This window comes from Somniosus microcephalus, chromosome 7, assembly GCF_052327205.1.
Source record: "Somniosus microcephalus isolate GS21.2 chromosome 7, FLI_Smic_1.0, whole genome shotgun sequence".
NCBI lineage: Eukaryota > Metazoa > Chordata > Chondrichthyes > Squaliformes > Somniosidae > Somniosus > Somniosus microcephalus.
In genome coordinates, this window is record NC_140993.1 from 35,491,842 (window position 1) to 35,506,553 (window position 14,712).

General features: G+C 48.5%; 1 protein-coding gene across 1 annotated transcript in view; it reads left to right on the forward strand.

Annotated features, from left to right (window-relative positions):
• Positions 1 to 14,712, forward strand: part of lama1 (laminin, alpha 1) — a 406,389-nt gene that overhangs the window by 212,259 nt on the left and 179,418 nt on the right. The window contains exons 19-20 of the mRNA XM_085992396.1: positions 4,979 to 5,190; positions 11,717 to 11,823. Coding sequence (XP_085848522.1) covers positions 4,979 to 5,190; positions 11,717 to 11,823 — 319 coding nt within the window. The remainder of the gene's footprint in view (positions 1 to 4,978; positions 5,191 to 11,716; positions 11,824 to 14,712) is intronic.

The following is a 14,712-nucleotide window of genomic DNA, read 5'->3' on the forward strand; positions in this document are numbered from 1 at the left end:
CTTTATGTTATTTAGCCAATTCTCTAGCCATGCTAATATATTACCCCCAATTCTATGAGCTATTATCTTATGCAGTAACCTTTTATGTGGCACCTTATCGAATGCCTTCTGGAAATCCAAATACACCACATCCACTGGTTCACCTTTGTCCACCCTGCTCGTTACATCCTCAAAGAACTCCAGAAAATTTGTTAAACATGATTTCCCTTTCATAAAACCATGCTGACTCTGCCTGACTGCATTATGATTTTCCAAATGCCCTGCTACTGCTTCCTTACTGAAGGACTCCAGCATTTTCCCAACGACAGATGTTAGGCTAACTGGTCTATAGTTTCCTGCTTTCTGTCTCCCTCCTTTCTTAAATAGGGGTGTTACATTTGCGGTTTTCCAATCCGCTGGGACCTCTCCAGAGTCCAGGGAATTTTGGTATATTGCAACCAATGCATCCACTATCTCTGCAGAAAATGGGAGGCCGGCCAGGAGTGCGTTGGAATAGTCAAGTCTGGAAGTAACAAAGGCAGGGATGAGGGTTTCAGCAGCGGATGAGCTGAGGCAGGGCAGAGTCGGGCGATGTTACGGGGGTGGAAGTAGGCGGTCTTTGTGATGGTGCAGATATGTGGTCAGAAGCTGATCTCGGGGTCAGATATGACATCAAGGTTGTGAACAATCTGGTTCAGCCTCAGACACTTGCCAGGGAGAGGGCTGGAGGCGGTGGCTAGGAAACGGATGTAGCTTCCAAAAGCTCTTTTAATAATTTGTCCATGACTACACAAACCACTCTGGGTACAGGTATATTGTGTATAAGTAAAACAGGTTTATTAAGCATTAACATCCAGTACAAAGAAGTAATACTTAACAAGGAGATAGTCACAGTCTTTTTCGTTTGAGCCTCGGCGTTCCTTCCGAGCGACTGTGGCACAGTCTCTTTATACACCTTTTTTCCCTCTTCCTACGTGAATACAAACAGCTATCCGACACCTGGTACATGTTTTACGACCTTGTTGATCCCACTCGGACTCACTTTGTGCATATCAAAGGGCCCTTGTAACTTTAGATATTCTCTTTCCAAAAACCATTTCCCAAGATGTTGTCTAAACAATCTGTCCATTTTATAGTGTTACCGCTGAGGGGTGCTTCTCTTATCTCTCTCACTCTTCTCCAACTCTTATCTCTTTTCTATCACATTACTGAATACCACCTCCCTGATAGTCTCCATAAACTTTACATTCTATTACTTCAGTAATTGCAAACAGAGCGAGTTTCAGTCAGGTTAGCACAATTTCCCATCCTGCTTTTCTCTCAGCCATTCGCCATTTTATACAGACTTTAACATACAATTTCACATATTATAGTTATATAAAAATGTTTTACTAAATCATACAAATACACCCTATCCTACACGGAGTTTGTGGCAGGGGCCAAAGACAATGGCATTGGTCTTCCCAATATTTAGTTGGAGGGAATTTCTGCTGATCCAGTGATGGATGTCGGACATCCGGTCATAGTCAGAGAATCACCTGCAATGGCTTCTCTTCACGTGGTGAGCTAGAGCTGGGTGTCGTCAGTGTACATGTGGAAACTGGTGCTGTGTTTTCGGATGATGTTGCCGAGGAGCAGCATGTAGATGAGAAATAGGAGGGGGCCAAGGATAGATCCTTGGGGGACACCAGAGGTAACGGTGTGGGAGCGGGAAGAGAGGCCATTGCAGGTGATTCTCTGGCTACGACCACATAGATAAGAGTGGAACCAGGCTAATCCCACCCAGTTGGACAGCGGAGGAGAGGTGTTGGAGGAGGATGGTGTGGTCAATGATGTCAAAGGCTGCAGCCGGTCGAGACGGATGAGGAGGGATAGTTTACCATGGTCACAGTCACATAGGATGTCATTTGTGACTTTGATAAGGGCCATTTCAGTATTGTGGCATGGGCAGAAACCTAATTGTAGGGATTCAAACATGGAGTTCCGGGAAAGATTGGCACAGATGAGGGAGGCAACAGCATGTTCAGGGACTTTGGAGAGGAAAAGGAGGTTGGAGATAGGGTGGTAGTTTGCAAGGACAGAGGGGTCAACAGTGGGTTTTTTGAGGAGAGGGGTGATGACTGCAGATTTGAAAGATTTGACGGGGAGACGAAGAGAAATTTTTTACTTAGTGAGTTGTTATGAGATGTTGGCAGAAGGGTCGGTAACCAGAGGACACCGATTCAAGGTGATTGGCAAAAGAACCAGAGGCGACATTAGGAAACATTTTTTACACACCGATTTGTTGTGATCTGGAATGAACTGCCTGAAAGGATAGTGGAACCAGATCCAACAGTAACTTTCAAAAGGGCATTGGACATATACTTGAAAAGGAAATATTTACAGGGCTATGGGAAAAGAGCAAGGGGCGTGGGGCTAATTGGATAGCTCTGTCAAAGAGCCAGCACAGGCACGATGGGCTGAATGGTCGCCTTCTGTGCTGTATCATTCTAGGATGCAGTGCTACCTGGAATTGGCGGTGGCACTGTGAACACCTGCAACCAGCCCCCAAACAGAGAGGCTTCAATACCAGTTGGTGCGTCCAAAGTGGATGCTTTGACGACTGGCCTTCAGTACGATGGAAACAGCTTCCAAGAGCTTTGAGGTGATATCTCTATGGGGGAAAAATTCGGTTGCTTTGCGCCTCCCGGTAGCACCCTAAAAGGGCGTTAATGGGACACAAAGCAGCTAGCGCCCGGGCGCGATGATGTTTGCGCCGCTTGGGAAGTTGACCAGACATTTTGCGGCGGTGCTAAACACTACCATCACGATCTCCTGCACCGGCAGATCATGACGTCAGTCTAGCATGCAATGCCCCGGTAGGACCGGATATTGAGTGGCGCCCCCTGCCTTACCGCCTGCCGCTAGCAACGACAGGTTATGGGGAAATTTGCAGTCGGGAAGGGACTAGGGGAGCGCTATTTAAAGGCGACCGCTTCCTGACTTTTTTTGTCGGTGACATTTTTGCACCACGCATTCTGAGAGAGAGAGACTTCTGGAGAGATTCGACGCTGTGTGAAGGGGTTTTGGGTACTGAGCAGCACTTTGCAGGTTCATTTTGATTTGCCCTTCCTTGCATCGATTTAGAAGAGACTGTGGGGGCTGCACTCTGCGCTCTTTCCCTGGGCCTCTCCATTGTTCTTTCCAGCAGAATTGATGTACAGGTCTCTCCAGGCTGAGATTCAAGGCTGCAATGAGCATGAGCAAGGTATGGATGGCGAGCAAGATCAACCCTCCCCTTTAAGAACTGGCCGGCACCAGTGTGTCTGTGTTCCATTGCTGACTGACATCACATGAGCTTCGCCAGCGCTCTGAGGTAGCGCCTCGCTCCTCGGCCTTAGCGCCTTAAGAGAGGTGTGTAGCGCCTGATTTAGCGCTCCAATCACCTCCAGGGGCGATAGAAGCCAAGTTTGCAGTCGGAGGCGATAATTAGCGCCAGGCGCGAAACTTTGCGCCCGTCAGATAATTGCGCCCCAAACAGGGCGACACCGAATTTCTCCCCCCTCTGACTCTATCTCTCAGGGTCTGCAGAATCGAACAGATACTGTCAGGTCTGCCCTGTTGCTCAACAGTGGGTACTCAGATCCAGGACCCAACACAAGTGGTATGGCTAGAATGTAACTTCACAATGCCATTCTGATGACAACTTGTGACCATTTCCAGCCAGCCCCCTCGTGTAGGCGTCCGAATGCAGGGCAATGGCTGCCCGTGCGCCTGCAGCGGCGACAGAACCTGCTGGAGCCCTCGTGAGATAACAGAAGCCCCGACAAGGCTCACCCTGCTACCGGGGGCTCACGATAGCAGAATTAGGAGTTGTTGGGAAGAAAATTCTTGATGTTGCAGGGCATTAGTACTCTGTGCACCGTGGGCTTGAAACCTGCTTTGACATCTGCCTCCAGTGCTGTTCACACCCTGTTTTCCCGCAGACGTCGATTTTTTTAACTGAGGGAGGGAGAAGAGCCAGACAGCAAAGCGTCCTGTTTTATCAAAATGACATTTTGTGCGAGTGACACGATGGTCTATCTTTTGACATGGTTTAAGTCATTGCCAAACACTGCGCTGTTAAGCCTCTTCAAAAATACAACATGCACACTGACATGACTCACCTCAGCGGCCTGCGGGTGGCGCTGTCCAGGGAGAGTATAAATACTCGGGCACGGGCCCAGCTTGCGCAGGACATTCTTAACAGGAACTAGTGAAGGACACAACTAGACCTCCATGTTGTAAAAGAGTTGATTAAAGCTTTGTTTAACGCTTAGACCAAGTGCCTAGTAGTTTTCTTTTGTCACACACCACCTTTTATTACAAGTGATAAGTGGCCACAGTGGATTAGCACATCACTGGGATAACAGAATTATTCATACACTATGGAGATGGAGCACGCGGTGTCCGCCGGCGCACTTGAGGCCTCCCGCGACCGGTGGGGACCGGAGTGCATCATCACCCCGGCCAGTCAAATTCTAATTTAATGTGTTAAGTTTTATTTAATGTTTTATTAATTTACAGTCGATTTGTTCAATCACCCCAGCAGAAAGAGCAGACTCAAACAGCCCCGTGAAACCCTGCTGAGTGTTTGTTCATGGGAAATGTGTTAAATCAAAGATCACCTTGCAACAGATGTGCAAAGCTTGGTGTACCTGTAAAGCTGCAGTAATTATCAGACGTTTCCAAGCCACCTGTCAATTTTTTTTTAAATCACCAATTTGGCCACTTCATTAAATTTAGAAGCCGCATACTCCAATTGTTTCACAAAGGAGCAATTACAGATGTTTAAACGAAAGCTGCAGTTCCGGATTTAAGTTTTAAAAACTCTTGGCTGGCATCGCCACTTGCACGCTCGCCATTCTAATGGACAGAGAATCTTGGGATTGGCGAGCGCAGAAGTGGAAAGCTCCGGCCTCAGGCTTGCAAAAGGTCATGCTGAACCGTGTTAAATTACTTGTAAATTCTCTCTGCGTAGGTGTGCTGACGGTTACTACGGAAACCCAACAACACCCGGAGAGTCTTGCGAGCCATGCGACTGTAATGGCAACATCGACCCGTCAGTTCCAGGGCGCTGTGACCCGGTGACCGGAGAATGTCTGAAATGTATCAGGAATACAGCCGGCAGATTCTGCGAGCGATGTGCGGACGGATACTACGGCGATGCAGTAATTGCTAAAAATTGTCGCAGTAAGTAAAATATGGTACAAAGGGAAAGGGAAGAATTTTTTAAACCTTTTATAAGGTATTATATCAAACAGGAAATGCACTCCTCTGTGGAAATTCCCCAGGTCCAAAAGAAAGTCCAATGGACCTACATCTGGCTACCATCGCTCCAGCATTGGTGGGAGGCTCTGTACAATACAGGAAACTCTCTTTTTACCGGCACCTAAGTAACTGGAAATCTTTCTTAACCGGCAAAATTCAGGAGTAGGTTCAGGTAATTTTACTATATATTAGTGGCCGTGTAACCGGGGTTCCTGGATCTGTGGCTGTGTAACTGGGGTTCCTGGATCTGTGGCCGTGTAACCGGGGTTCCTGGATCTGTGGCCGTGTAACCGGGGTTCCTGGATCTGTGGCCGTGTAACCGGGGTTCCTGGATCTGTGGCCGTGTAACCGGGGTTCCTGGATCTGTGGCCGTGTAACCGGGGTTCCTGGATCTGTGGCCGTGTAACCGGGGCTCCTGGATCTGTGGCCGTGTAACCGGGGTTCCTGGATCTGTGGCCGTGTAACCGGGGTTCCTGAACCTGTGGCCGTGTAACCGGGGTTCCTGGATCTGTGGCCGTGTAACCGGGGTTCCTGGATCTGTGGCCGTGTAACCGGGGTTCCTGAACCTGTGGCCGTGTAACCGGGGTTCCTGCACCTGTTGCCATGCAACAGGGATGCCTGGATCTGTGGCCATGTAACCGGGGTTCCTGCACCTGTTGCCATGCAACAGTGACGCCTGGATCTGTGGCCGTGTACGGGGCTCTCGTAGCTTCGTAAGTATACCTCTCTGTAATCCGGACTTTTTGATCAACCGGCACCACGCCGGTCCCGTCGGTGCCGGAAATATAAGAGTTTCCTGTATTGTGATCTCCTTCCTAAGGATCCAACTTCACGCCTTCAATGTAGGGACCCGTTTCTTTTTTTAAATTCATTCCTGGGATGTGGGCGTCGCTGGCAAGGCCAGCATTTATTGCCCATCCCTAGTTGCCCTTGAGAAGGTGGTGGTGTGCTGCCTTCTTGAACCGCTGCAGTCCGTGTGGTGAAGGTACTCCCACAGTGCTGTTAGGGAGGGAGTTCCAGGATTTTGACCCAGCGACGATGAAGGATCGGCGATATATTTCCAAGTCAGGATGGTGTGTGACTTGGAGGGGAACTTGGAGGTGGTGGTGTTCCCATGCGCCTGCTGTCCTTGTCCTTCTAGGTGGAAGAGGTCGCGGGTTTGGGAGGTGCTGCCGAAGAAGCCTTGGTGAGTTGCTGCAGTGCATCTTGTAGATGGTACACACTGCAACCACGGTGCGCCAGTGGTGGAGGGAGTGAATTTTTAAGGTAGTGGATGGGTTGCCAATCAAGTGGGCTGATTTGTCCTGGATGGCGTCGAGCTTCTTGAGTGTTGTTGGAGCTGCACTCATCCAGACAAATGGAGAGTATTCCATCACACTCCTTACTTGTGCCTTGTAGATGGTGGAAAGGCTTTGGGGAGTCAGGAGGTGAGACACTCGCTGCAGAATACCCTGCCTCTGACCTGCTCTTGTTGCCACAGTATTTATGTGGCTGGTCCAGTTAAGTTTCTGGTCAATGGTGACACCCAGGATGTTGATGGTGGGGGATTCAGCGATGGTAATGCTGTTGACTGTCATGGGGCGGTGTTTAGACTTTCGCTTGTTGGAGATAGTCATCGCCTGGCACTTCTGTGGTGCGAATGTTACCTGCCATTTATCAGCCCAAGCTTGAACATCGTCCAGGTGTTGTTGCATGCGGGCATGGATTGCTTCATTATCTGAGGAGTTGTGAATGGCGCAAAGCTGCTTAGTCCTGTACTGACTTGGTTTTACGCAGATGTTCCCACCAGCAGGGAGTGATTCCTGGGCAGAAAATTGGTCACAAAGTGGCAGTGGGGCTGGGGCAGTAGTCTGCGCAGTTCGGAGAAGGAGGGAGCGGCAGGGATTCAAGGCGGTAGCGGCAGCAGAACAAGAAAATAGGTCACCAAAAAAAAGGCTAACAAAAATTATAAAATTTTCACTGAAGGAAATGGAGGACAGGACACTTCGGAGAACTCTCCCCTTCCTGGCTGGACGAAGAAATAAAGGAGGAAAAATTCAGTATCGCACCGTTTGGGTGCCATTATCGGCCATGCGCAAAGTTTAGCGCCTGGCACTAATTATCGCCTCTGACTGCAAACCTGGCTTTTATCGCCCCTGGAGGTGATTGGAGCATTAAATCAGGCGCTTCACACCTGTCTTAAGGCGCAAAGGCCAAGGAGCGAGGTGCTACCTCAGAGCGCTGTCGAAGCAAGGAAGGGCAAATCAAAATGAACCTGCAAAGTGCTGCACAGTACCCAAAACTCCTTCACAGAGCGTTGAATCTCTCCAGAAGTCTCTCTCTCTCTCCCTCTCTCTCCCTCTCTCCCTCTCTCTCTCTCTCTCTCTCTCGGAATGCGTGGTGCAAAAATGTCACCAACAGAAAAAGGCAGGAAGCGGTCGCCTTTAAATAGCGCTCCCCCAGTCCCTTTCTGACTGCAAAACGCTCCCCTCAACCTGTCGTTGCTAGCGGCAGGCGGTAAGGCAGGGGGCGCCACTCAATATCCGGTCCGGGGCGCTACCGGGGCGTTGCGCACTCGACCTGCCGGCGCAGGAGATCGTGGCGGTAGTGTTTAGCGCCGCCGCAAAATGTCTAGTTAATTTCGCGAGCGGCGCAAATATCGCCGCGCCCAGGCGCCAGTTGCTTTGCGCCCCATTAGCGCCCTCTTAAGGCACTAACAGGAGGCGCAAACAACTGAATTTTCCCCCCAAAGTTCCTAATCGAACTTGTTTAAACTATAGTAAAATACTGCGGATGCTCGAAATCTGAAATACAAACAGGAAACGCTGGAAACACTCAGCAGGTCAGGCAGCATCTGTGGAGAGAGAAACAGAGCCAACGTTTCAGGTCGTTTATCTGAATACCTGACATTTAGAATCATATCCCCTTGTAGTCTACACTTGTGCAAAGTAAAAAAAAAAAGCAGCCCCGATAATTTATGGGCTCTTAACGAGGTATTAATACAGGCACTTTACAGCCTTCTGCACTCAACATCGAGTTCAACAATTTCAGACCATAACCTCGGCCCCATCTTTTTTTTCTCTCTCTCACATGGCAGCTGTCGATCATCCTGCCATTGCCATTTACACTTCATCTAGAGCCATCATTTGTTTCTTAACTTGTCCCATTACCATCTCCTTTTGCCTCGCACCATCATCCCTTTTGTCTTTTAATCTCTCCTGCCTTCCATCCTATCACAGACCTTCCCTTTTGTTCTTTCCTCCCCTCCCCCTCCTTTCCCAGCCCCTGCACTTGCTTAAAAACCTGTTCGATCTCCAGCTTTTTCCAGTTCTGACGAAAGGTCATCGACCTGAAACGTTAACTCTGTTTCTCTCTCCACAGATGCTGCCTGACCTGCTGAGCATTTCCAGCATTTTCTGTTTTTATTTCAGATTTCCAGCATCTGCAGTATTTTGCTTTTGTATAAGGTATCAATCAAGTTGTCCTGCTCTGGACTTTTTCCAGGTTAACGTTTCAGGTCGATGACCTTTCATCAGAACTGGAAGAAGTTGGAGCTTTATCAGTTTTTAAAGTAAGTTCAGAGCCAGGGAAAAGGGGGAAGAAGAAGGACCAAAAGATAGAGGTCAGTGATAGGCTGGAGGGCAGGAGTGACTAAATGATATAAGGCGTAATGGTGCAAGGCAAACCGGGCTGATAATAGAAACACAGAAATATAGAAAAATAGGAGCAGGAGTAGGCCATTCGGCCCTTCGAGCCTGCTCCGCCATTCAATATGATCATGGCTGATCCTCTATCTCAATACCATATTCCCACTCTCTCCCCATACCCCTTGATGCCTTTTGTGTCTAGAAATCTATCTATCCCCTTCTTAAATATATTCAGTGACTTGGCCTCCACAGCCTTCTGTGGTAGAGAATTCCACAGGTTCTCCACCCTCTGAGTGAAGAAATTTCTCCTCATCTCAGTCCTAAATGTCCTACCCCATATCCTGAGACTGTGACCCCTCGTTCTAGAACCCCGCCCCCTCCCCAGCCAGGGGAAACATCCTCCCTGCATCCAGTCTGTCTGGGACAAGTAAAGAAACAAAAGATTTGTTTAAAGTTGTGCTTGGCTAGAAGGCAGGCAGCACAGATTGAGAAGACATCCATTGCCCAACGGAGAGAGAGCAGGGAGGCGGCTGAAATTTCCCTGCAGTCATTTCACTGGCGAGTGAGTGGCTTTTAATTTTACCGTTACCATGGTTTTGGGGGCAAATGCTCAGCCGCCTGTGTGTGTGGCTGGCTGCAAATAAAGAAAGACTGCACGCCTGGGATTTCTCAGCGTTGACAGCCCTGACATTGATGCGACAGGCATTCGCAGCAGTGCAACTAAATAGTAATATCGCTCACCAGAACTCATCCCCAGAGCCCTCCATAAGCCACTAGCTAGGGCTCACTCTGTTATGCACATGCATAGTGTATGGAATGAAAACAATGCATCACTACCACATGTGGTAGCTGAAATACATCTGTCATCATTTAGAAAAACAAATAAACCTCATTTTAAGAAAATAATTCCCAGGTCCTGTCAGGTCCACTTGAGCAAACTGCATCGCTGCACTTCCACCCACCTGTAGCCTGACCTCATTTTTCAGCCAGCGTGTAGCACAATGACAGTTGTGATATGCACACAATCATCTGTCACACCCGCTGACTTAGAGGAACACAAGGCTGATTCCATAAGGGAGTCAGCTCCCTAGTTTTAGAGCAAGTAATACCTGATAACACAAATGACATCGAATTTACAGCACAGAAACAAGGCCATTCGGCCTAACTGGTCCATGCCAGTGTTTATGCTCCACACAAGCCTCCTCCCACCCCGCTTCATCTCACCCTCTCAGCATATCCTTCTATTCCTTTTCTCCCTCATGCACTTGTCGAGCTTCCCCTGAGTCGCTTAACTGAATAAGTCACTTCATGATCCCCTTTAAGTAGCGCTGGTTGGGGAATCCTTCATTCCGTTTAATGGCGTGTTCAGCTGTGCACGGTTGTGAAAGGGCGCTGGCTGGAGTGTGGAGTTGCAAAATGGCAGCGGTGGCTTGAAATCAGCATTGCACGCTCACTCGCGTCACCATCTCACGGCTCTGCACGCTGCTGGCGGTCACGCGGTTTACCAAAATGGCACCCTGCGCACTTCCTGTCGGAAATATGCGCGTGTGCATCTCGGACCCCATTTTTGAGTTTCAGTTGGGCACGTAGTGCCTAAAAAGCGGGCACTATATGGCCCAATTCAGCCCCCCCCCCGTCTCTCCCCCCCCCGTCCCCAGTGCCTTGCCATATATATATCAGGAAAGGATGAACAGGCTGGGTCTATTTTCTCTTGAAAAAAGGCTGAGGGGTGACCTAATAGAGGTCTTTAAAATTATGAAAAATTTTGATAGAATGGATAAAGAGAGAATGTTTCCACTTGTGGGGAAGAGCATAACTAGAGGCCATCAATATAAGATAGTCACCAAGAAATCCAATAGGGAATTCAGAAGAAACTTCTTTACCCAAAGAGTGGTGAGAATGTGGAACTCGCTACCACAGGGAGTGGTTGAAGCGAATAGTATAGATTCATTTAAGGGGAGGCTGGACAAGCATATGAGAGAAAAGGGAATAGAGGGTTATGCTGATAAAGTTAGATGAGGAAAGATGGGAGGAGGCTCGAGTGGAGCATAAACGCCGGCATGGACTGGTTGGGCCGAATGGCCTGTTTCTAAGCTGTATATCCTATAATCCATCCCAGAAATGGGGATGTTTAGTATTGTATTAGGGCTGCCTCAAATAGTTGCTCCTCTCGGAAGCTTATTCTATGACACTGATTTAAAAACACTTTTCTTTTTAGTGTTGATCATTGTTGATGAGAACTCAATAGGCAATCATATATTTTTGAAGTTTTAAAATGCCACCATTCTCCCTCATTTGGTGCATGTCGCTTGGTCCTCTCCACCGGAGGACATTTTCTGTGGCCAACCGTACACGTCAGCGGGAATCTGAGGAGAATGAGTGAAATAAAGGAAGGTGTAAAAGAGTTGGCATTTTCGCCAGATTTGAAGATTGAAAGATAAACTGTTGTACTGACTCTAATTGAAATACTAAAAGCCCAATCTCGCCCACTTTGAAGGAGCATAGCATTTTGTGTAGGGAGTAATGGCTATTTTGACGACTGTTTTGTAGAAGCCTATTGACTGAACAGAAAATCAGCTGCCTGTTGGGCTGATATATTTGCCAGGATTTACAGGAATACAATTAGATTGAACACTCGACAAAAGAAAGATCCCGTCAGCGCCCCAGCTCAAATGGCCCGTTGATACATAGTGCCATCTACAGGCAAAAGAAACAAGTTAGAAGAAGCTCTTTCTCCCCCCACCACCCCCCCGCCAGATTATATATGTTACCTTTGGGTCGGCTCCTGCTTCACTTATGGTTTTTATCTTTTTGTATTTCAGCTTGTGACTGTAGCGTGAATGGTTCGTTTAATGAGGCGTGTGACCTCAAGACTGGTCACTGCCAGTGCAAGGCCAACATGCGGGGCCAGAAGTGTGACCGGTGTTTGGTATGTATTTATGGTTCGCGTCGGCTTGCTAACGATCATTCACGCGGGACCCAAAGAATCGAATGAAAAACCGGAGGTTTGTTTGTAGGTCCGCAAAGTATTTCCTGTACATTTGTTAAGTCGTGCTTTCTGAGCAGTTGGTAGGAAGCTACGAGCTTCTCGCTTAGCGAGCTCTTAAATCTGCCTGATGGCACAATGCAACTTTAAATCCACGAGCCGGTTTTAACGTGAGATGATATCTCTATTGCTTAGGTAAAAGCCAGATGCCTAAATCTTTATAGCGCAACAAAATAAGCTAATTGACGTTACACCTCACAGCCTGACGTTAACAGCTGAACCATATTATCACTGCCCTTAGGTTTGTAATTTTCAACAAAAATTTAAGTTCTAATCGTGGAACTGATCTGATTTAATAATGAGACATTTTGACTTGATTTCAGGCAGCCGAAGTGAGGCCCATTAGGCACGGTTGTAAGGCTTTTATTCATGTGAAGTATTCAAATAGATGAAAAACAATAGATACCGCAGAGGGACCCCTTGGCTGTAATCTTATTGAGGAGTTTACGTCAAAATCTGAAAGCAAAGCTCAGCGTCTAACTGGCTGCTTCCCAATCTCAGACTAATATCTGGTGATCATTCTCACACGCCCATTGTTTTCTGATGGTGTACAATAGGGAGTCGACATTTTATTTTTGGTGTTTTTTCTCCTTTTTTTTTTAGTTTGTTTTTTTGGCCATTGCCAAGATGGCCAAGCGTGAGAGTGAAGGATTACTGCTTGCAATATAATTGTTTTTAATTTATCTAACGGTGATCACGGATTGACCGCGTCAAGAGTAAGCGAGAGCATTTCGCATTCTATCAAGCTACGCAATCCTAACCGGTACCTTGAACAAGGGACAGAAATGCTGCAACGTGGATTGACGGGACATAGTCCACGTCTGCAATTTTCCACAAAATGGGCTCCTGATTTCAATCATGCAACTTTCGAGATTTTCAAGTGGCGGCCAATACTGCCACACAGGGTGCAAAAAAAATCTGAAGGACCAGTAGTTATGTTAAATAGTTTTATTTTACTGGGACCCTTCCATTTACTGCAGGGAGGCAGGGAAGGGGTAATCACAGAATCATGCAGTACAGATGGAGGCGATTCGGACCATCGTGCCTGTGACCGCTCTTTGAAATGAGCGAAACCATCAGTTCCCTGCTCTTTCCCCATAGCCCTGCAAATTTCTCCTCTTCAAGTATATATAGTGTTGCATCCGAGTCGCATTCCTGTGCTTTCTTTTGCTGGGGAGCAGCGACAGCAGAAGGAACAGCCTTGAATCCCAGCTCACAAGGATCGAGTTAGCCAAGCACTACAGGTGAAGTTACGAGTCGTGCAATTTAACTGTGTGAAGTAAGTTCAACCGACAGGTCGGCTAGCCGTTGATGGAAGTTACTGGCCTAGAAATTCACTAGCCTTAGCGCCGCTTTTGAGGCGCTAGAGGGACTAGCGCCAGAGTTATGGCCAGTTGGAAAATTCCCTGGGGCCCTAAAGCGGCGTTGCACCGGTAGCGCTGCGCCGGCACCGATGACGTCATCGGTGTGCGCAGCGTCCCGGTTGCCATGCCGACGGGCCCCAGCGCCGAAATTCAGTTGCGGCCGCCTTGCCCGTGGCAGCCGCAACTAAAACTCTGGCAACAGAGTCCAACATGTGTTTGCGCCGGCGCATTAAAGGCCCCGCGGCGGCCGGCCGCTTTCCCGCCGGCCGCCTGCCCGCAGCTCCCTCCCCGGACTTCTCCCCCCCCCCCCCCCGGAACAGATGCAAGCCCGGCACTTGTCCGAGGTGCCGGGCTCATTTTTGAAGAGATTTGCGCGGGCCGCGGCCGGGTGCAGGCAGCTCCTCCTTAACGGAAGGAGGAGGCCTGCACTTCCCGAGCCTGCCGCACCGCAGCGGGTGCCGCAGCGCCGGAATAGCGCCGCAATGCGGCGCGTTGCGCCAGTTTTCAGGCGCTAAAACCCTTCAGTAGCGCCGGCAGCCGTTTGGGCGCGGCGCTACTGAATTTTTGGCGCGCGCAAAGGGACTTAGCGCCGGCGCTAACTTCCGGCGCTAAAGCCCTGGCGCAGCGCAAACTCAATTTCTAGGCCACTATGTTTCAGGAAACTTGAAAGCTCTGTAGTCTGTTGTTTGCCATTAGTGGGATGGAAGACGTTTTAAAACTGCCACCATTAGGTTTCTAAGCTTCAGTGCCAGGCATTGTGGGATTTCAGCAGGCACAAAAAAAACGTGAATTCAGAAACAGTCCAACACAACGCCGTCTGTTAATATTTGGTTCTCGAGTGGTGTACAGGACAATAGCTGGGTGGTTCACAGTGAGATACAAACAATAATGACAACTTGCCTCCACAGCTCCTTTAACATAGAAAAACATCCCAAGGCTCTTCACTGAGGAGCAATCAAACAAAAAAATGGGTGTCAAGCCAAAGAAGGAGATATTCGAAGGGGTGACCAAAAGATTTAATTGCGAAGATGAGAATTTTTAAATTGGAGGTGTTTGAGGTACCGGTGCCAGTGTAGATCAGCAAGGACAAGATTGATGGGTGAGCGAGACTTTGTTCAGATTGGGATACAGGGAGCAGAGTTTTGGATGAGCTGAAGTTCATGGAATGTGGAGAATGGGAAGCTGGCCAGGAGAGCATTGGAATAGCCAAGCCTGGAGGTAGCAAAGGCATGGATGAGGCTTTCAGAAGCAAATGGGTTAAAGCAGGGACAGAGGTAGGTGATGGTACGCAGGTAAAAGTAGACGGCCTTTGTGATGGGAGACGATGTAGGATCGGGAGCTCAGCTCTGGGTCAAATTGGATACTGAGGTTGCAAACAGTCTTGTTCAACCTAAGACAGTGGTTGTGG